This window comes from Scomber scombrus, chromosome 1, assembly GCF_963691925.1.
Source record: "Scomber scombrus chromosome 1, fScoSco1.1, whole genome shotgun sequence".
In the NCBI taxonomy this organism is placed as follows: Eukaryota; Metazoa; Chordata; class Actinopteri; order Scombriformes; family Scombridae; genus Scomber; species Scomber scombrus.
Window position 1 is genome coordinate 22,285,152 of NC_084970.1, and position 24,263 is coordinate 22,309,414.

General features: G+C 38.5%; 2 protein-coding genes across 2 annotated transcripts; both read right to left on the reverse strand.

The window, feature by feature from the left end:
* Positions 1-88: 88 nt before the first annotated feature.
* sord (sorbitol dehydrogenase) lies at positions 89-4,334 on the reverse strand. Its single transcript, XM_062423302.1, has 9 exons — positions 4,192-4,334; positions 4,076-4,109; positions 3,443-3,607; positions 3,023-3,182; positions 2,788-2,906; positions 2,328-2,393; positions 2,040-2,218; positions 1,625-1,746; positions 89-1,441 (listed from the first exon to the last, which is right to left on the reverse strand). The coding sequence occupies exons 1-9, from the start codon at positions 4,243-4,245 to the stop codon at positions 1,276-1,278; spliced, it is 1,065 nt and encodes a 354-aa protein (XP_062279286.1). The 5' UTR covers positions 4,246-4,334; the 3' UTR covers positions 89-1,275.
* Positions 4,335-5,705: 1,371 nt separating this feature from the next.
* Positions 5,706-7,296, reverse strand: terb2 (telomere repeat binding bouquet formation protein 2). The gene is made up of 7 exons (XM_062429821.1): positions 7,233-7,296; positions 6,914-6,995; positions 6,675-6,814; positions 6,295-6,356; positions 6,161-6,228; positions 5,988-6,076; positions 5,706-5,818 (listed from the first exon to the last, which is right to left on the reverse strand). The coding sequence occupies exons 1-7, from the start codon at positions 7,294-7,296 to the stop codon at positions 5,706-5,708; spliced, it is 618 nt and encodes a 205-aa protein (XP_062285805.1).
* Positions 7,297-24,263: the final 16,967 nt, after the last annotated feature.

Consider the following 24,263-nt stretch of genomic DNA (forward strand, 5'->3'; position numbering starts at 1 on the left):
TACTTTCATTATTGGACTCCTTCAAGACCTTTAAATGGACATCCACATGTGTGAAGCTAAAAAGAAATACAAAGGTTATTTCATGAGGTTATTTCATGATAGGAGTTAAAAGATGTGTCTTTATTCTTTATTACACATACATTCTAGGCAGGTATGTAAAGGGAATACAGGAGATGCTAAAAGTTGCAAAGATTGCAAGAGCTCCAAATATATCTTAAAACAAACACAAAAAGTCTTTGTAAAAACATTTTCATTATTAGTTTTTAAGTGGTATTTAAATACTTTTATTGATGTCCACTATGTGTTGTAATGTATATTGATTTTTACAGTACAAAACCAGAATACTATTAAGATTAATATAGAACATATTGTATAGGGTTGGTACAAAAAAAATACCAACTTTGTTCTAATTCTGTACTGTGCATAAATCTAAGTCAACCTTGAATACTTTCACTTTGGAAAAAGTGAAAAAATTAAGTATGCTGATTAACTGTGCTGGATTTTTGAGTGTGCTGTTACAGTACAATCATGCAAGTTGTCCCACATTATTCAATGGAAATTGAAGCTGCAAATAAATTAATCAGTTACTAACTGCAGTTGGTAAAATTGCTCCAGAAAGACCTTAGAAAACAAAGTAATGAATCCTTGGAAAATTGTCTTTCTTTTTAGTGAAGTTTAATTGGCTGTGGCACTCCAGAATTTGATTGATATTGCTGTTGGTGTATAATAGTTAAATTGTATGTTGATTAGTATACTAAGAGTATACTAATAGCAAAAAAAAGTAAACTATGAAGATAAATATATTCCTCTATCACTGTGCAGTATGGCCATATCGCTTTGTTTCCACTTTGAGGCTCTAGTTCCCTCTAGTGGCTGTAACTAAGTATACATGTTCATTTGAAATATTAAAAAAAAGAAATACAGAACATTTTGATATTAATGTTTATTATTTAAGGATTTTCTTTCACTACAATGGCCATATGTGAAATTATCTTAAATTTAACATTGAACAAAATTATTCAGAAATATAAAATAATTAAAATATTATTTAAAGAACAAAGTTGACCATTATAAAAAAATTACTGCTTTATTCGTACCATCAGACGCTTATTGCACCTCTAACCTGTAGGCAACACTGCAGTTGTTTGTCATTCACCACATTAGTGCGTCACTTTGGACAACCTCTGTTATCTGTCTTATGGTCAATGTCCACATCTGCCTGTCACGCTGATTCAATTTTAACTGGTCAGTTTTGCTTCACTGCAGTGGGTCACATCAGGGGTTCTGGTCATTCTTGTCACACTTTAACATGACCTTTATCCCAAGACCCTGACGCGTGGTCTCAAAGGCCTGGATTGCCTGCTCCAGAGGGAAACGGTGAGTCACAAGGGGCTTCACGTTCACTTTCCCTGATGCCAACATAGCTATGGCCATCGGCCAGCTGCAACACAGTAAGAGAAACATTTTTTTCTGAAGAGTTAATTCTCTGTGATACACATTAATTACTTTATGAGTGCAGCCTCAGACAAGGTCATTAGTGGTCCTCACAAGTGTAGCTGCCTCCAACTTTGCTTTGAACATCAGTTTATGGAACAAAGACTACAATAAATTAATATTTTCTTACGTATTGCAGTAGCGGAAGACCCCTCTGATATCAACTTCTCTTACGGCAGCATTGATCAGAGGAACAGTAGCCATCTCAGAGCCAAGACCCACCAGCACCACCACACCTCCTGAGCATGTTGACTGATTTGAAAAAAGACAAAAACAACAACAAAAATCAGATACCATTGAATTACTGCGAGTCAGCAGATACACACAGTTGGTCCACTGTGAAACATAAATGCCCAACAACTAAAGGCAGCAGTGGAGAAATTATTTAGCTCCTGCATTCAAAAAGTACTTTGACCAAATTTAAACTGTTTTATTTGGTTTGGGTTATTGAATCTAAACCAATGTAAAGGTATTATTGACTGTAGTTTGCATACTAGTACTTGCTGTCTATGTTTACTTCATTTTTTCTGCAGACAGACACATACATAAATGGCAGTTTGGATGCTGCTCTCAACACCCGTGCATTCAATAGTAATGTGTGGCTGAGCTCCCAGCAGGTCTTCTACACTCTTGGCCAGCTGCTGGGGTCCATCACCTCTCTTCACTGTCAGCTGGAAGTCAGCACCACACTCCTTGGCCATTGTCAAGCGTTCTGGGGACAGATCTGAACATGATGATGGTGGATTAGAGAAAAATGAAAAGGCTGTATAAAAGATGTATTGTCACATTAGTCATTTCATTTGAGACGCATGTTTTGAAAGTGTGTGTGTTACCAGTGATGACGACCTTTGAGGCCCCCATCGCCTTGGCCACAAGCAGACAGACCAACCCAATAGGCCCTGTGGGAAGAGAATACAATAAAAAAAGATAGCTAATGTAGAGCCTGTACTTTATGTCTGCACAAATTATCTTAAAACTCTAAGTGAAGACCTAAAGAAAACAGCCAAAGTCATAATGATGAGTGTTTTCACTAGTGTGTAAAGTAAATGTTTAAATATTAAATCTGTTACAAGGTGCGTTAAGGTTCAGCAGTTTTGTTGAGTCAGTGTGATTCTGATCTTTGTGACAACACCCATTCCTGACCTTACTTGCAGAGGCATGTTGTTCAAATACAATACAAGCACATATTTTATAATTGCAGCAAGCCCCAAAACGCCCTTGTTGTTTCGCTGATGGAATATTCCCACAAAATGTGAATGGATTTATTATGTGAGTATAAGTTTTCATTTTTACCTGCACCACAAATTAGCACGGTGCTGCCGAGGCTTACCCCACCTCTGCGACAGGCATGAATCCCAACAGACAGAGGCTCAATCAGAGCTCCTTCTTCAAATGTCACATTATCAGGCAACCTGGTCAGTTGAGAAAAGATACAGAAAGAGGATATATGCAAAGGTTGAGCAAGAAGGTTGCAGTCAGAAACGAGGGAGTTATGAGGTAATCTCTGGTGCAACGCCAGCATTGTTACTTGTAACAGAAGTTGGCACTGTGCTTGTAGTATCTGCACAAGTTTCCATCATCAGGTGGCGTGGCACAGAAAAAGATAGTAGGAGACAGGTTGTAGCGCCCGTTTTTGAAGAACTCGTCCATTTCGCGGGGCACACCTGGCTCAATTGCCACTCTGTCACCTAAAAAAAAAGAAAGGTCAGGTTCACTTCTAGCTGCTATGTTATCAGATTTTTCACAATAGCATCATGCATGCGGGCTGGTAGATTACCTCACATGTCTTTAGTATAATTTACATTATACTTTAATGACACTTTTGAAATATAACAGCTTGTCATCCTCCCATTAGGCAAACTGGCAAATGTATGCAATGCACATTGCAGCAGACACTGCCTTTGGTATTTCACAGCTCTGAGACACACACCCTCACTCACTCACATACCTGCTTTAAGATGTTTGACTGATGATCCAACTTTCACCACCTGCCCGGCTGCCTCATGTCCCAACACCATAGGTTTTGTGAGCACAAAGTCCCCGATGCGACCGTGCTGCCAGTAGTGCACATCTGATCCACAGATTCCAACAGAGTGCATCTTGAGCAAAACCTCTGAGTGCAAAAATGACAGAAAACCAGTGAGGACAATTCAGGACTGACTAATTAAAGAGTACACATATTTATAAAAAAAACACAACAAGCCTCATTCCAGACATCTAGCTGCTGCCCACAACTCTGATTTGTTCTTTGATTCACACTTTAATGAATTGAGTGAAACAAAATGCAAATTCAGGCTGATTACCAGGCTAACTAGGGACATATCTAAAATTAAATTTTCAGCTGTTTAAAATACATATTTAGTTTGAAATAAATCAAAGGGTTTAATAGAATAGCAAAGTGACTGTGATGCATGTGACACTGATTAACTGTCTAAGAAAACTTTACATTGTATGCAGAGCATTTTAGCATATTTTGCATGTTCAGAAATGTTTGCTTAAATCGTCTATAAATTGTATACTGCAGCTCCACGAAGTAGTCTACTGTTTTTACGAGAAACACATAACGGTATAAGTGTCATACCATTAGGTCCTGGCTCCGGGACGGGGCGGTTTTCCTGAGGAGATTGCAAAAGGCTGCAGTAAATTCACAGAATGCAGATTATATTCGAGTGGGAATTTTACAAGTGTGCATTTTACCAGTCTGAGGTCTCCCTGAGAGTGCAGCACCACGGACAGATTTTCCTGCTCCATGATCAATACCGAGCAGCCAGCAGCGTGCAGAAGAAGAAATACACGAGTCTTCAGACTGTGAGCGGTGTCAAAGTACAGCGAGCGTCAGACTGCACCTTCCTGATCCTGTGGGCTGGTACCACAACAAAGCACCTGATTGGCCAAACGCGCGCGGAACGGTCCATTGCGGAGGGGTGCACACTGTCACATACAGATATTTAACTGCACTGAAACAACAATTCAACTCCCGCTACTGCTCTTTATTAATTCAAAGCAAGTTTACGTTTTTTTAAATTAATCTTATGTTCTTTATGAGATTGTATCATCGATATGTCGTGATGTAATCAAACAAAAAACTCCTCTCCAACTGAAATTAAAAGCGACACACTGAGGGAGCAATAAAGTGCACAGTAATAATGCTTTTTAAAAAAAGATGCATGTACACTTTAATAAATTAAAACTGATTTGAAGAAAGGTGTCTCTCTGTTGGTGCCATGTACAGTGCAAATAAAACTGTATGTATATGTATGATTTGTATTTTATTTTATATTTCTTACATAAGTATCTCTATTAAAAATAAATAACTCATCTTTGTGACCCTCCAAAAAACACTGTTAATGTTGACAAACTGTAAATTAAGAACATTTCACATCCACAGCGTTGAATAGATCATGCACAACACACATTTAATTAGTCTCACATCTGCTTCTATTCTCCCTACATCTTGGTGCAGATTATTTAATCTGGATTCACCTAACTGTCAGATGAGTAGGTCTAATCTTTAAGCCTAAACATGTTATATAGTTAATAAAAAAAGCAACACAGCACCTTCCTGGTGAATGTGACTGCACATTATGCATTTTGCTCCATTTCCTACACAAAGGAAAGTGTGGTTAATAGGATTGATTGGACAATTTGATGATGCATGTTAGTTCAGCACACAAGTTTACTGCTTGTGGCACCTCTTATGGTAAACTAATGTATTGTGTAATTGTGATACTTTACCTTCATTGTGTTGACTCATGCTGAGTATTAATGTACACAGGGTAAATCAGATTCAACAAATGTTAAGGAAAATAAAATTGATTACACTCCTGTGTTTATTTTCACTTTTTTTTTCTAATTGTAACAGTTGAGAAAGAGCACAAAGCTTCCTCAACTCCATCAAAATGAGACAGGCTCTTCACCGTGATCATGCTGCTGTGAAACAAATTGTTCTTCATGTACAATAGTGGTCAACAGGGGAGCCTTTTATTTGGCTTGACTGCTTTTTTAATAATTAATAAATGAGAATAGAAGTATTAATGCTATACTGATTTATTTTATGCCACCTACACTGCATAAACAAATGCAAATAAGCAATTAATATTTCATAAAAAACAAACATAATAACTCATTAGCCAGTACATTTTTTACAGCTTGCAAATGTGAATAGGTCAGATGATAATTGCTCTTGTTAAATATGTTTTGTAAATGTTTGCCTACGTGTGTGGCAAGCAACAATGGGCTTTACAGTTGGAGCATGGGACACAGCCGGGATGGAAATCACACAGATCACCACAATATCTCTGCAGGTTATGCATGCTGACATAGCCTGTAGTGAAAAAGTAGACAGAAAGAAAGATAATAATAATGTTAACAGACTTAACAACAACACTCCACACACCAAAAACATATTCATATTGTCACATTCAATGTCATGAACTTGATTACAGGAAACATGTGCAGGTAATTCTTCAAAAAACAAAACAAAAATGCTTCACCTGTATGCATGCTACTGAGTGGATAATCCCATGATTCATAACACATAGAGTCTTCACTTCCTGATGTGTCTGTGTGAGACAGTTCAGACCTGCCAACAGAATAACAGGAACTCCATCAGTTTACAATTTATCGTGTTACGATCCTAAATATGTACATTAAAAACTGAACATACTTGCTTCTGCTGAATTCATCTTCACTGAGCTCATCTTCTGTTTGGTAACTAAAACTCTTATGGGAACCCTGCAGAAAGTGGTCTAGGTGAGGTGTTTACAACAATGTAAATCATTTTTGTCTCAATCATATTACCTGTGTTACAGATTGCTCATCCTCATGTTCCCATATCAGCCTCCCGAGCATGTTTCTGATGTCTGCATAGATAATCAAAAGAACATAAGATGAGTAATGATTCATTAAATAAATCCTTTTGCTTTGAAATAAATTATTTAGTAGGTTTGCAACCTCTTTTCACAGGCTGTTTATGTCCTTGAGTTGCAAGCAGTTTAACCAAATAGTGACAGACTCTATATGACAAATAGTTTTTAGAGGCCTTAAGATGTAAAATGATGCAGTATTTTACAGTAAAAGCAAACATAAGAGAAAAGGTCATTTAAAAAAAACGATGTTTCCAACTCAAATGTTAGAAACCTCTGATTTAGTGTGATTCAAAACAGCACAGTATTCCTCACCGTCCTGTACAGATGCTGGAGGCAGCACATAATGACCAATGTACACTGACTTTTCACTCTGACGCTTCTCACAGGCAGACAGAAACGAGCTGTGAAAAACTGTCACCTTGTTCCACAGGTGATCTTTGCTTTCAAACACCCTGAAAAAAAGAAAACAGAACTGGAGATATAGCTTAAAAAGAGGGTTATTGAGGAATTAATTACATCTACTGGATGAAAACTGTACAGCTTTCTCTCACCTCAGAGTATCAGGACATGCAGCATCCTCACTGAAAAGATAATCTGCTGTTCTCCAACCAGCAAGGATCCCACCCTCCAATGCTAAAAAGCAAAATATAATTAGACTACAAAACCAACTCCGTCCCCCCCAAAAAGTATGTCAGAGTTGAATGTGATTACAGACCTCTACACTACATTTGTGGTATTATATTATTATTTCAAAGATAACAAGTTCAGTGGCAGCTTCTGTGTCAAAAGCGTGTCTCATTAGCGTACACATTACTTGAATTAGCGTTTAAATTAGCTCAAATAAAGGTATAAATCTGACCTGATACTTACTCCAGAAGTTGTAACATGACTGTGGCACACTGCTTGAAAACCAGGCAGTCTTATTTCGAAACATATCTATCTATCTAAAAAAAGGAAGTTGTTAACTAGTTAGTGTGGTATTATATTAAATATAACTCAATTTAGCCTGTTATTCTCATCCTTTTGTCCATCTAAATTAGCAACTTTTGGCTTTTCATAGTATCTTTGTCGTTTTGGCGCTCAAACGACTGTGCTGCCTTTAAGTGATTCAGAAGACTGTCGTAAATTAGTAAACTCGGAGAAACAGACGACAAAATAGACAGGCTGTGCGGGTCCTGGGTGTATGCTCTAATCCTTAAATTAGCATGAATTTTGACATATAGGACCCAAGTAGGCAATGTTTAATGTATTTTTCATCTGCTAACTAACTGAAACATACCTACTTACAATGACAATCACCTAAAGAACGAGATACCCCACGTTTTGCGTATTTTCCCAAAACACATCAGAACTGCTCTGTAATTTACAGTTAGCCAAACTTTTGTTTTTTTTAAGTCGAGGCTCTCCTCTCCTTGGTAATCCTTTATAGTCAAATGGGTCACAAATTATGGATATGTACTCTGCTTAACTGTCTTAATATTATTACCACATTTGGATTTATGTGACTAAAGTTAGTTCAATATGGCCTTGTTCTGTCTTGGCTTCATCTGGATGTAGAGCGACAAAGAGCAGAAGATTGTGATCAGTTACTCTCTTGAACTGTCTCAGACAGAGGTGTCTGAAGTAGATGTCCACAAGCCAAGGTATTTCTTATCTGATTTATGGTGTTCTCTCAAAGCTTATACACATAAATTTAATACATACAAAGATTTTCTAGACCTTCCAAGATTTCCTTTACTTGGCGATAAAAGACTCTGATGATTAGATGTCAGTCTGTTTTAACACAGTCACTTTTATTCTGCCACCATCCTAGGATGGTACATTATCAAGACATGCTGCTACTTTCACTCAGGCCTATATATATTAATCATTATTCAGTGTCATCACCAGCCATACAGGAAAGGAAACCCCAGTGTCCTATTGACATTTTGAGCCACCACAAGCTTCCACAACAACTTGCATGCTCCTTGGCATAGGTTATTTAAATCTGTGGGTCTCTACTGGAGGAATGAGCACCATTCTTTAAAAAAAATAGTCCCCTCATTGGTGTTTTGATAATATGGTTGAGAGCACTGCCCATTATGTTGGTCCAAAATCTCTCATTGGTGGTCAGTTAGGTTGAGATTTGGTGACTTTGAAGGCTACAGCAGATAATTCACATCATTTTCAAGTTCACCAAACTATTCAGTCATCTGCATTTGTCATATTTCTCCATACAATTATTGAAATTTTTTCTCATATTTTCTACCAATTCCTTACCTACAGCAGTGTTTGCCGTACTACATTTCACCACCAGATGGCAACATGTTGTAACATTACACAGTACACTACTACATCATGGTCCATTTTATAGGGTTCATAACAGGTCAGTCTAACAATATATTTAAAGTAAAATTATGTATTGATCAAACTGTTACGACTTTCTTTCATTGGGCTCAGTGCAGAAGATATTGAATAACTGTGGGTCTTCTGAATGCAGCAACCTTCAGAAAGCGAGGCTGTGTTGACTTATATACTGAAAATACTGGGTCGTGATGTGAAGCTTTCAGTTGATGATATTGCATAGAATGTATTGCAAGAAACATTTATGCTGGAGATAAATGTTTCTTCTTACAGATGTCAGGGTGATAAAACATTAAATTCTAGCTGCTATGTTATCCGATTTTTCACAATAGCATCATGCGTGCTGGCTGGTAGATTCACTCACATATCGGACAGCCGTTTTTGCAAGTATGTTGATATCAGTGCCTCTTCTTTATGTTCTATAACCTCTTTGGTAGGGTTGTCTGCAGGTCAGGAGCTTGTTTCTGTCACACGGACACACACAGAGAACCCATTGACTCCTGTTTATGAATCCCAATAATGTCATGTAACCTTGTGTTTTATAACAGTGGATGCCCATTAAGGAAGATATTGCTGTACAGCGGTATTGCCTTCACGCTGTTATAACTGATGGGTTTTGCTTGTTTGAACTTGGAGAAGCCAGAGAGCCTATCACTCTGTCACAATGGATTAGGCTATATCCCATACCATTACAGGTCTTAGGAATTTCATGAGAACACCTAAACTGCTTGGTTAGCCGCTTGGCTCTGCATGTTTCCTGTTGGCGTAACAGGCGTGACATGCATGCACGATGGCAGAGGCTCCATATAGATTGCTGTGTGTTTATGTGTAGGATTTTGGTCAGCTTGCCTGCCTGCATAGACTGTCACTGCTGACTGAGTTCCTCCACAGTACCTAGTTGCTGACTGGTTGAGGGGGGTTCAAAGCAGTGATAACTCTGTTGCCATGACAACAGTGAAGCCACACCCTGTTTCTTACCCAACCCCCCAACATGTTCAGTTGAGAACAAAGCTCTGCGAAGAGGGGCTGGATGGTGGTTACTATACTGAGGTTGAACATCAGCAGAAAGACAGGAGAAGAAAATGAATAGTCTCATCTGCTGCAGATTGACCTTTAGTATTACACTTCATACAATCTAATTTGGTGTTGGTTATATTTGTAATGTATCTACCTAATGTCATATATGTTATATTTCTCCATATTGTAATTATACTATTTATTTCTGCACTCACACAACAGTTATGGCATGTATATCTTTCCTCTGTTGGTCTTCATGAGGTTTCTTCCCTTTTTACCATGTTAAAGGGATTTTTGGGGAGTTTTTCCTTATTTAAACCGAGGGTCTAAGTACAGAGTGTGTTGCATGCTGTACAGATTGGAAAACCCTTTGAGACAAATTTGTTATTTTGAGCTACCTAATTAAAATTGACTCAGCTTTCCCTTTCCTTTATTATCTGCCACCTAAATCAGTAAAATAGTGTAGAGGAAGGTAGTGTGATATCACTGAAATATGGATGGTTTTGCGTGGAAATCATTTGTGCTCATTTAATTAATTGCTAATTATTATCAGGACATTTGACTATATCTGTTCCATAAGGTAAATTAAATATTGTGGATTTTAAATGTTGTGCTGAAACAGCTTAATTGATTAGTCCATCGACATAAAATTATTCAGCCAACAACTGGGGATAATTGATTAATTGCTGAAATAATTTATTAGACAAAAGTGTCAAGCGTTTTCTATTTCCAGCTTTTCAAATGTGAAGATACTTCTTTGTTTTATCTCGTGTGATAAGAAAGTGAATATCTGACTGTTGAGAGCAATTGGAGGACATCGCCTTGCCACATGGGAAATTGTGATGGCCAAATGATTTATTGATAATGAAAATAATCATTAGTTGGAGCCCTAACGAATGTGGATGTGTAAACAGGGGATGTATCAGAGGACATTCATGCTCCAACTGTTACATTTTGCATGTTTAGCTCTTTTCTTTGACTCTGGTTTGTTATGTGTTTGTGTGTAGATCCTCTGATGTCCAAGAATAATTCATATATTCTCAATTATGTAAAAATTGCAGGATCTGTCCTCTTCTTCTCTTTTGTTTGCTGCTGATTTTGTCCTGTCTGCTTCCCTTCTGCTGGACAGAGTAAATGGCCTGTGGGGGCAGAGCTGGCTGCCCCAGGCTCATCCATCTCCCTTTTGTCCCATATGATATTGTTCCATTGTATGGTAACCCAGATTATTGTATTGTCATTGTTATTGTGTTACTGCCGTTGTTGGTATACAAAACGCTTTAGGGCTGCAACTAACGATTACTTTTGTGATCAAAGAATTTGTCGATTCTTGATTGGTCTATAAGATAAGTTGGAAAAACAGTCAAGTGATGTCTTTTAAATTACTTGTTTTGTCAAACAGTGCAAAACCCAAAGGAATTTAATGTAGTGTCATAGAAGACAAAGAAAAACACCAAATATTCACATCTGAGAGGCTGAAACCAGTACATATTTGATTTTTTTTTAAATTGAGCAATCAGTTGACTTTCAAATTCGGACTCAACTGATCTAGATACAGAGAGAGATGTGGTTTGGGTCTTCATTGGGTTGCATTTGACCTGCATTTGGTTTGTTTTGGACTCCTGTCCTGAGGTATCCCATACTGTGAATGTTGTTTTAGATGGAATAAGAGGAACTGAACTACGGTTACTTTAATTGGAAAGTTTATCATCAAGTGTATGCTATATTCATGGGTGCACCGACTCACCTATGTAATGTTTAATGAAATTCTGCAAAGCAAAAGAAAAGAACAGAATAATTAACAAAGAAACAATAGCACATAGACATACCCCCTATATACCAGGCAGTTACAGAGGATGGCTCATTCCATCCTGCTAGATGGCTCGCACCCACTACACGGGGAAAAGACAGCTGTGTCCCATCAGCCATTAGAGAGATAAATAAAACTTACCCCAAATTAAACTAAAGTAATGACAGTTTTTATTTATTTATTTATTTTGGTTTGCTTTTAAATTCATTTATGAAGTATTACAATAGTTAAATGCCATGTGTCTGACCTGTTTGTTTGTTTTGTGTGGATGAAGCCAAATCATCACTTAAATTGTGAACCGAATCTACCTTCGGTTACAAATAAAGTTACCATAACCTTAACCTTACCATAACCTTACAGCATGATTTTAATGACTTTCCAAGCAAGTTTGTTTTGTATGTAGTTCAGGGAGGTCTGGATCATGAAGGGACAGATATAAAATAATGTCCCAACCTTCCAGACAAGCTCAATGACAACTGGTGTCTGGTTTTTGAATTGCTGCTGGCTTTGAATTTATATATTTACTGCTTCGAGACATCACAGGATACCCAGTCAGCATTCTCTTGGAGTACTTTGTCAGCGAGATGGAGCAGTAAACCCTTGTGGAGTTATATCATTGAAGAGTTAAAGAAGAGTTGATTTGCACCAATCTGTCACCTTAACTTGCATTCAATTCAGTTCTGTGTTAAATGAGCGCTCTATTATCTCCCCATGCCTCTCTCTTTCTCTGTGTCCCTATCAAGTCTCTTTCTCTCCAGCTGAACCAACAACATCAAAGGAGTGTGCTTCAATTCACAGGTGTTGAAGGATTAAGGCCACCGCAGGAGGGTTTTTTTTATTCTCAGCGACATCTTTGATGTAATGTCTCATTCACTCACTTGTGTCTCTAACCTGTAACATGGATCGGCAGCCCAGAGTGTCCATTGCTGAGCTGAACATGTGGAGTGTCTTCATTTTCACACAGCTAAATTAAGTAGGTGCAAGTCAAAGAGGCAGGAATTGGTAAATATGTCCCACAAAGTGATTCATGTTGGCAGATGCACAAGTGAGATTAGAAAAATCTGAAGTTATGGCAATATGTTGTACACTGTCAGGCATTATACATTTTGATTTTGAGATTGTATCATACAGTTTAAACTGTGACAGCTATACATTTAATATCTCTGGGTGAATTTGGTAATTATGGACAATATTATAAATAGATCTAGACTATTTCGTGGTAGTTATTTTTTAAATGCGGTTTTTGTATCAATGTGATGAAGTTTTGTCATTTATCAAGTATATAACTTGTTTGATTAGGCATTGTTGTGTGGTTATTTTATTCATTAACAGTTTCTCAAGTGATTTTTGCACAGTATATTGATATTGTGATCTAACATTTCATATACTTTGATAAAATACTTTAGTCATATTGCACACCTCTAGTTGGACCTGTCATAGTGACAGTAATAATCAGTTTTATTATCATAAATCATTTAGATCAGTTGCTATAATAAGGAACCTCAATATTTGACTATTAGCGACAGTATGACAACTTCAGTAAATCCTTTTACTTACTTTTTGGCCCATCACAATTGTGTTTTATAGTCAGGGGTGAGCTGATATAAATTTTCACAAGAAAATTATAATGTGATAATGAATATAATGCTGATGTTGCCTCTTTATGTTGTGTTTATACAGATAGTAAGATGTGGGGAGGCAGCTGCCTCACAGCGTTAGCTATAAAGAGGTGTTGGAAGCTGTTTAAATTCTCAGTTGGACCTGCAGAGACAATGTGATGTGTTTCAGCCTCTACACAGCTGAACACCAGATAGTCCTGCCATTTTGGATTTAAAGTTATCTTCGTGTTCAAACTTTTTTTAAATGTTTAATTTCTTCACGCTGTGCATAAGATTTGTTATAAGTGTTATAAATTGAACTTTCTTCTTTGCAAGATGGAAAATCCCCAGAAACAACATTAAGGGTAGAGTCAGTCATTCTGGAGAAAGATTGTTGATATTAAATTAAATGCCAAATCAGATACACCCCTCCCTTCGTATTTCTTTAGAAGTTCCATCCCCCCAAATTCCTGGATGAACATTGCCAAGGCCATCAAAAGAGAAATATGGGGGAATCCAGTGCAATGCATCAGCTAAAGAGTTACTTCTAGTCCTCTTATACCTTATCATGAGCAAAAACTAAATTTCATCTCATGTGAGCCCAACAGTCCATCCACATTGCTCCTCCTCTGCATCCTCTCTACTTTCCACTCAACCTGTGTTCAGCGTCTCTGTCTACAGAAGCAGCCGTCTGTCAGCTGAAGCTCCTGAAGAGCTAAGATAACAGCGGCCGGACAAACTTCCGTCACAAGGCTGACTGACTGAAAGCAGGAATTTATTGAACTAAAATAGTTTGCATGTCAGCTCGACGGGAAGAAATCAACAGTGTTTGTATTTATTGATTCATTTATATGGTTAATAAGTTGAAACACATATCCAGCGAGATTTTTGTGTGATTTAAACAGCTGCTTGCTCAGATTATGCTTCACTAAACATGACAGAAACAGACTCAGAGCATGAAATGAATGAAACACTGAGGGTCTCCATGAGTCTTATACAGTGTGGATTGATACATTTAATAAAATGGAAGCATATCTATTCAGTGACAAAATGTTTTCTATGTGAATTGGCCATGGCCTCTCTCTCTACAGTTCGCCAGCCCTCCCCCACGATTCATCTGATGCTAGAGACAGGAGACTGTCATGTCCTCACACAGACAGCTGCTCTGATTACTTCCCCTTGCCCTGTGCACGAGCATGAACACCCCTGCTGCTGATTGGCCAAACAAGTGGTGTATGCCCCACTCCAAGCCACTGTGTTTATATGCCAGAGCCAGTTTACAGAGCTAGTGCTGTGTGTGGACACCAAATGTGTTTCAGTGCGCACACAGAAGAGACAGCTAGAAGACCATAAGGAGAAATGTGCTTAATTTGACAAAATATGTATTGGATTAGAATCGCTGACTATACCTTTAAAGCCTCTGTACAATTGAACCCCAAAATATTGCATTATAATAATCTCAGGACATGCAGTCACTGTAGTACTGACAGAGTATGATCAAACAAATTGCATCTCATCCATATTAATAGAGACAGATGCATTATATCTTCATGAGAAGAGTCAAAAGTGAATATTAACATTACATATTAAGACTATGCATTCATCTAATCCTAGCCAACTGATTCCCATTCATCAAAAGCTAAAAAATCAGAGTAGACAAGGAAACTTTTCCAGAGTGAATGTGCTGGTGTTAGCTGTAGGCAGCATGTTGACCTTTAACCCTTCTTGGGTCACTGGGGTGTGCTGGTGTGCAGAGGAGGGACAGGATGGAACATTGCTCCCCAGACCGTTAAGAAGCCACAACGGCAACAGCTGAGCAGCGTCTGACAGTAGGACGAGAGGAAACGTCGCAGACGCCACAGGCTTACCTTTAGGGGAAAAGTCAGACTGACAACAGAGGAATATATAGACTCATTCACGTGCACATGCATGCATGTGCTTGACCAGAGGTATTGGTTAGGCAACACACAGAGTGAAAGATGTGTTTGAACAGAGGACATCTGTGAGACAGAAACTGCCAACGGAGAGAAAGTTTTGACTGACTTAAACCAAGATTGTGTCTCACCAAGGATTGTCGTGCTGCTATGCCAGACCAAGTGTAAATGTTACTTGCCCTCTTAGTTACTCGGGTCTGCGATGAGTCATTTTTTGGAGTTTGGTGGATGGCATAGCTAAGTATTGGCCACTCCCTGGGGTTAACATCCCGCTGAACATCAGCAATCTAGATTAATGACTTGACTGACTTCCATTTATTTTCTTTTTTTTCCTCCCATCATCTTTTCCAACCTTGCTTTCTCAGTTTGTGTAAATAGTTATTATCCAACTTTTAATATTTTCGACATGGACAGCAGTGGAACAGGCATTTAGATACTTTTCTTAAGTAAGTGGCAATACCAAAATGTAAAAATACTTAATTATAAGTAAAAGTTATGTTTAAAAACCTAAAGGGGCAATCCACCAATATAGGGTATGAAGTTGAGTTTGCTTGTCATGCATAAGTACTGAAAACAGCAAATGAGTGTATATAAAGTACTGATGACTAATGGCTACTTACATTTTTGAAAAGTGTTTGTCTCGTCTCAATATAGGCTGCATTCAACATGACTGAAACAGAAACTAAGTGTCAGGTTTTTCCGTTTATTATGAAATGATGTAAACAGAAGACTGACACAAGTGACTTAAAGAATATTATTGGACGTCTGGCTTCTTTCTCTCCCCTGTGACGCTGTGATGTCAAGACCTGTTTCTTCTTGTTTTACCAGCACAGGATGCACCCATCTAAACACAAGCCCCGTCCTCTTCTCATAGCACTCACACACACAAACTTACGTCTCTGTTTTCTGTAACCTGCTGTCACAGAAAAAAATCTCTCTGGGCGATAGTTCCCCGCCGTGTCATTTAATGAAATTGTCCTCCATGGACTGTTATTGTAACATTCAGTCTGAGAAAATTTAATCATTTACAGTAATAGCTGTAACAACAATAACAACTGTTGATAGTGCTACATAAAAGGAATGTCCAGAGCTTACATTTAAAAATGTGTTAATGTGAATAATTTAAAAATATGATTTAGTTTGTATAAGGTTGCCTTTTTTATGGAGTCTGCGCTTGCTTACCAAGGCCAAATAGCAGGATGGCTGAGGCTATCGTTATTGTGGCAAATTCTAAACTGTTGAGACTAATCTGCCAGTTTGTGTTACTGTTGTAGATCTCCGCTAAGAGGCAAGAAGAGCAGGGGACAGCCTGACTGGAGTTTTACGCAGAGGAGCGCCATTTGGTCAAAGTGTTTCTGACTATCGCTCTGCGTGCTTCCGCAGGGCAGGAACATACAATGTGAGTCACTCCACAGTCAAAATCGCTGTCTGAAATGGCCAGCTAATTTACCTTAGGTCATTTATGACTTCATCAGCAACCTGCCACTCCAAAACTTTAACTTTCTGCTAATGACTTCACTGATGATATAGAAGCTTGTATCCTCCAGTAAGGACAACTGCTTGTTGGCACTTTACCCTTTCAACAATACTTAAGTTTAAGGTTACATTAACAATTGTTAACATGTTTTTAAATTAAAGAAATAGTGTGGCATTTTGCAAATTAATTGTTGAGAGTTAGATGAGAACATTGATACCTCTTTAATGTCTGTCTGTCAAATATGACGCTACAGCTAGCAGCCAGCTAGCTTAGTTTAGCATGAAGACAACAGGGAAAACAACAGGGTCATCATTATTGTGAAGTTGTCAGTTAACGTGCGGAGACTCCAGGAAGTTACTGTGCTCACCCAAGAAACAGTCCTGCACATGTAAAACCACATTTTTATTAAACAAATTAGATATAACATGTTAATTAGTGAGCTATAAGCGTGCTGATAGGTGGATTTTGTCACCTGTCACCTTTGGACAGAACCAGGCTAGCTGTTTCTCAATGTTCCCAGTCTTTATGCTAAGCTAGGTAAGGCTGTTGCCGGTAGACTCTTTGCTAATTATGGTAAACAATCGGGAATTTTAGAATCCAGCCTAGTTTTCTGGATTTAGAGGATTCTTGCAACTCTTGCTGTTTTCTAGGTCAGTTTTTTGTCCTTTCATATCTGTCTGATAATGACAGGCAGCAGGGTCTTGACAAGGGGACTCAATTGACGTCTGCAGATAAGTGACATTATGGAGGTATCTCTGCAATTTGTGGATGATGTTCTCCTGGCATTACATAGCTCTGTACTATAATCTCCTGTGTGTACTGCTGTTTGCTGCTGCATGTAACAAGGTCAAGTTGAGAAATGTGCCACCAATGTCCTTTCTCTCAAAAAGGTGACTAAGCTTATCTAACAGACGCCCCAAGAAGAGAATTTCAGGTATCTCAGGAGCTTAGTTGTGAGTGAGCAAAAGAGATGTGACAGGTTGTTAGTGTTTCCTGGTTCTCTGTGCTGAGATCGTCAGGAAGTCTGACATCTGTGCTGGCAAACCTCTCAGTTACATCCTGGATAAGCTGGTGTTGTCAGTCTTATTTTCTCCCTTCCTCCACTGATATTCTGCAACTTGCTTTTGTTTTAGGCTTATGCTCAAAGTAATTACTAGTTTCTGACATGTAAATAGCATTTATGTTAACATCTAAATTGTAATTATTGTAATTATAGCTGGGAAACTCTAAAGTGAATATTCTGAAAAATTCAATATATCCTTCTTGGCATTTACAAAAGCACCTGAAAACGAAACAAACATGGATGCCCAAATCTACTGGATTAAGTATTATATTGTCAATGCACTTGTGTATTTAACCCTAAAAAAAACATTCTGTCTCCTCTGTGTACTGCACATAATTCAATGTGACTATTTTACATACTTTGTCTCATGTTTGGCATTGCTTAACTTATATGTTGTTTTTATTGAAGTTGATTTGGGCTCCTTCTCTTTGTCAATAGTTGTAAAAAAAAAAAAAAAAAAAAAAAGGAGTGAGATCATGGATAGATGCTAATGAAATGCAGCTCCTCAGCAGGATGGCTGGTCTCACTGGGTCTGATAGAGTTGTTGGGTTATTTCATAGAAGCTTGTGGTGGAGCAGCTGTTTCTCCACAAGCTCCACAGAGGAGAAATGTGTTTTGGGCCTCTGAGAGTGTAGCCTTGGTTGAAGTGATTATATCCTTCAGCTTCTTTGGGAGCACTTAAGATCCTCCATGAAAAGCTGGAGGAAGTCTTTGGGATGATACCCACCTGGCTGCTCTGTTCGTTCTGTTGCTGTTTGGACCCTGACCTAGACCTGCAGCTAGGAAACATATAGCAGGGTGTATAAATAGATGCCAGGTTTATATGGGGAGTTACCAATAATGGACAGACCAGTTTAAGAAACGTATAATGACTTGACCTTCTCATCAGTGTTTCATGTTTTAATGTCTGAATCTAAGTTTTGTTTCACTGTCAAACCATGATATGTTTTGGTTTCTCACTGGCTGCAGTCAAACTGTAGTATCTTGGTTTAAACCCTGAGAAGCTTATTCAGTGTTATTCCCCTTCCTACAAATACATCTTCTGTTACTGAGCTCATCATATCAAGAAGGCATGGAGCAACCATGATTACTGAAATCCAAATCCTCCGTGCGTAAAGACATGTTACAGTTTGTAGAGTTGTTGCTGATCTGATTGAAAACATTGCTGAAAATGTTTACTATCTAATTTTGCTAATACAGTACTCTCTCCCTTCTGTTACCTCCACAAAGCTCTCTTGGGTTATTTTATTCAAACAAAATGTATGTTAGAAAACAACCAGCCCATGAAAGTAAATTGCTTAAGCTCAAGGTTTTACCTCATGAATAAAAGCACATGAATAAACACATGACACTACTAGATTGCGCACAAATAACTTAAACTAGTTTTAATTGGCTTATTTCTGTATAGGTGAATTGAAATGGGTGATATAGAGGTCTCTGTAAATTTATTTAGATTATTTCATGCCTGAGTTAATAGATATATTGATACATTATAATTTAAGTAAATTAACTTTCACTTTGCACAACTACCAACATCACAATTTGCAGAAATTGAAAATCGGTAATTTTCACATCAAACTGAAAAAAGAAATGCATCATCCTATCTACAATCAAATCTGAGGTCAGATCTGATTTGTTTCTCTTGCTGGCATGCATGAATCTTTATTCACACCAGCAGAAGGGCGAGCATTTTTCATTTCACACCCAGGCTGGAGATTTTGAAGGCTGTCTTGTGTTGCAGTTGTTGGTTCAGGTTACTTCTGCCTCTGGCGGGAAGTAAGCCTGCTGTGACCTTGACCTTGGCCCTGCAGATCTGCTCAGTGCAGCAGAATCTCGACCCCTCCCTCCCTCTCTCTCTCTCTCTCTCTCTCTCTCTCTCTCTCTCTCTCTCTCTCTATCTCTCTCTTACAGATATACATGCTCACATGCTCCCATATACTCTCAATCATTTAGTTTTCAGTGTTTTAGCATATTATAGTACTTTTAGCATCACAGTGTACTAAAACAGGATGGGGTTTTATTACGCCACTGCACGTTTTGCTGCAAGTTCTCTGCATGTATTTGATGTACACTGTGAATGGAAGTACAATCCCCAAAGTGATACATATTTGTCACATAGAACAACAGAAGGACGGAAAATGAAAACAATCTGTTTTATGAAATTTGGAACTAAAATCAACAAAAAGATTCAATAATAAATTGTTTGGAGAACTGGTAACTTAGTGATTCAAATCCAAAAATACTAAACAAAAATGTATGAACTAAAAGTGCCAACAAAAAATTATTGTTAGCGCCGAAAGTACAACTTCCCATAGACCTTAAAATACAGGTATTGGCCTTTTGAAGCACTAAACTGGATTTACAGGATGATATGTTAGACTTTGGTGTCAATAAAATACAGTACAATAGTTTAGACACCAATGTTGCAACTTTGATATTCTTGAAGGTATGAAACATTTAAGAGGGACCAGGCTGGGGCTGCGAACTAGGGCAGGTTGTCTGCATAGTGGGTGTTAGGTGGGCGTTGTTTAATTTGTGTCATTTTAGTATTTTGCTCTTGCAACAAAAATCAATTTAAAGAAAAATACATGAACACAAGACACTGTAATTCAAAGATCAAAATTTCAAACTTTGAATTTATAATAGAAAAGAGGCACCTTACTGGCCAAGTTTTTACAGGGTCATGGATCTTGTTTCCCACTTGACTTGGAAATACATGATGTATCAGAGGTGCAGGATGACACGCTTCACTTGATTTCTTATTTTAAAGCAACATGTAGCTACCAAAGATTTATTATTCATCATTATGCATGACTTAACAGGCTTGTTAGTACACACTGTGATGCTCATTTGTTGCTTTGTTGCACTTCATTGCCTGAGAAGACTCTTCCTGGAGCTGTGTGTTGCTCTTTATTGCACATCTGTGTGTAGGAGGAGTAGGTTTTAAAGTTTATACGTTGTTATGTAAGAAATGCATCACACAGTTGCAAGGAAAAGCAAAGGACGCACGCAAATACAGTAGACACACAGCGCGGAGGCTTGTACACTCTTGTCCAGAGGACTCTCATGGGAATGTCAGATCTCTCCCGTTGTGGGTTTCATTTTTGACATGCAAGCTGACTGTTGTCGCTGTGGTTTGGTTTGAAAATCACTACTCCAGAATATCAAGTACAACTTTGTGTATGCTGTATTAACCTCAGGTTTTTGCACTCTAAAGGAAAAATAAACCACATTTACAGAGTTTTTATTTGTTATTTTCCTTTAAATATTTGTATTTGTATTAAAACAAAGATAGACAGGTTGATATAATATACAAGGTGTATAGTTCAGAAATAATAAGCCCTTCATGTTTTAAATATGGTGTCGCTAAACATTGAAGCATACTGTATAGAGGCTTTTATTTGGTGAGCAGTGATCTTTATACATTGGGCTTTATTTCAGATTTACACATTAAGATGCAAAGCAGCACAATAAGGATAAGATATCTGTTTATTTACAGTTGAGGCTGTATAGTCCATTTACAGCAGCAGATTGTCACTCTGTATGCCTTGCTTACATAAATGTAGGCACACACAGATGGTGTAATACTTTATTTTCACTCCTCGCTGAGATTTCATTGATAAGATGCACAGCGACACACTATACAGTACACATGTAAAGCCGTTTGGCAGCACCTACAGCACTGTACTGTATGAAAACATACAGGCAGCTACATGCACGATTTTTAGTATTCACTCATGTCTCATGTTGAGGATTTGATTTTGAGTCAATTCATGTATTATTGTGCACTAAAGAAAAGTCCAAATCAATAACAAATTGGATACAACAGTGATAATGGAAAAAGCAGTGTGAAATGTCCTTTTTACCATTGGAAAATGTCTTTTTAAAAATCTAAGGACGCTGTCAGAAGACAAGTATTATTGAGCAGTTCCCGTGTGTATATGTGTGAAACTGTGGGAATGGCAAGCGGGGCATCCTTTGAAAAATGCAAGCATGCTCTCTCAACCTTCACTAAGTAACAAAAATCCAAGGATTGTAAAGTCTTCTTGCCAGTCATTCAACAGATGTTTAAAACCTCAGTAGTGTTATTTGAAAAGAGCCAATGGGGTTTTAACTGAAGACCTGGGAGCTTATCCCATAACCCTTCTATTACTTATTCCACAGGCCTTATTTTTTTCTTAATGCTGCGTAGATCTTTTGTACCTCCCAGAACAACACATTGATTTCGAAATGAGCAGCTCTCATGACTTTATATTGCGACTTTTAAATTTACTATATCTTTAAAAGCCTAGGAGTTGGGTTGCAGAGGACTGAATCATCATTTTTTAGGTAGACCAGAAAAAAGAGCATTACATTAGTCCAGCCTGTTTAATATAGAAGCATGCATTTATCTCTCTCTGTGTCACTCAGAGAGAAATGGTCACACTTAAGCCATATTTCTGAGGTGATAAGAGCAGATTTAGTGACAAGCCCTACATGAGCCTTAAAGTGAAGATCTGAGTCAAAGATGACATCAACATTTCTTAAGGCCACGGGACCGGTTTCCCTCTCTGAGCTTTAGAACCTAAAATTTCCGTTTTAACCTGGTTTACCTGTAATGAGTTTTGTGACATCCAGAAATTAATATCTAAAATACATTTAAAAAAGGGAATCAATTGGTTCTGTGTCATCAGGAGACACAACCACATAAGTGTGTATGTCATTGGCAGAAGTATGGAAAGGGATGCTTTGTCTCCTTATCATCGTTGGAGGGATAACATAAATTATATAGATTAGAAAGAAGTGGCCCTAAAATTGATCCTTGGGGAGCGCCACAGGTCATTTTGGAGTTGTTGGAGAAGTTACCATCAATTGCAACAAACAACTCTGCCAGAAAGATGAGAGGAAAACCAGTTAAAACAGTTCCTGACAATCCGATGTGATCCCTCAGTCTATTTAAGATAATTGTGTGATCAACTGTATCAAAAGCAGCAATCAGTAGTACCAACTGACGGTTTATTGGCATCTAGATTGTATCCTTGATTCCTCCTTGATGTCATTGACTACGATTGCTTTGATTAACCTGAAAACCAGATTGAAATATTTCCAGTTTATCGATGGGTTCCTGTGAAATGTGGTACAGACACTCATGTCCCCTCTCCACCATCACCACCAGGATACTTTGGTTTATGGCCAAATACCCGCAAAACTAATGATTTTCCCATCAGCTTCACCTGCATTTTGTTTTCAATTGTAACTAGCAAATGCTAACATGCTGAACTAAGGTGGTGAAAATAGTCAACATTAAACCTGATAAAGTCTGTGTAAAGTCAATTCATTGATTTACTTCTAAACATATTATACATGTTGGAAAATCGTTACAGAAAACATGTGAAAAGGCTGATATCAGTACTGAATTGTGGAGATAGAGCCTTAAACTGTTTCTCACCCTCTCATTTTTCCTGATTTTCTGAGCCTGCAAAAAACGGGTACTCCATGACGTACTGGCGTGCCCGCGTGACCTTGGTCCCTCCCCTACTGTAGGAGCCATTTCTATGTCAATGTGTGGAAGGTACCAAGTTGGGCCAGTAGGTGTCCTCATGGTGTTGGGTGTACATTTCTGTATAGGTGGGAACTTTCTGACAGGGGTCAGGTGTTGCTAGACGGAGGAGCACACAGTTTTTCGACCGCTCCGGTCTCCGACACGTTTGTCTTGTTGTCTGTGGCACAGCTGAATGAACTTTATATGCACTGGCAATGGATACTTGCATGTCATTGAATATCCTGGAAACTGTGAGAAATAAAATACGCATCAAATCAAGAAGGGAAATCAGGAAGCTGTTTGTTTCACTAGACACAAGTTATAGTCGTGCAGTAGCCAGCGCGTCGACTACTCTTAGCCTGTCTATGCAGCCCCTCAGTGGCTTTAAGTTTTAGATTTAGCCGCTACATTCAAGTCGAAAAACTGCTTAATGATGCCGGAACGGCACTAGAGGTAGCAGACGATGCTGTAGTTTCCAGCTGATAGGATCCTGGAAAGCGGACATCAGCGTTAATATTGGACACTGTATTTACCTGAAAGTCCACCTGTGTGCATACTGATGTCTGCGAGAGGACGCCGGTAAGCCGGCCATAGGCAGCTAACGCTGTCAGCATCCACCACCTTTCTGTGGAGCCGGGCCATGCCAGCGTGAGGACACCGGGAGTCTATCTTCAAACGCCGGCGGCACAGGAGTCATTCACCGGGATCATCATGGCGCCCACCGTGAGTAGTAGCGCTACAAATTTATGAATGGCCATTCATGTTTAAGTGCACAGTTGTTCGCTACATACAATCGGGGCTTAAATCTAATGCATTGGTGGTCTAAGGGGAGGACAATTAACTTCATGAACTTTGCGCGTGTGGGGAAATCATTATGGATGCGCGTGAACTTGAGAGTGAGCCAGCTGAGGCTATTGCGCAATCGGCTGAGACGAACATCAATACTAATGGCGTTGGTACGCAAAAGGACAAACCAAAACGTGTTGTAACTCTAACTGTTAAAGCTTTTGCTGAAAAGTGTGATAGGTTACAAGCTACTAGGAAAGCTAAGCTAATTAAAGCAGAGGTTGAAAGAGCTGAGTTGCTTGCTCTTGTGGCAGCTTTACAGAAAATGCATGCTTTGGAGGAACAAGAGCAACAG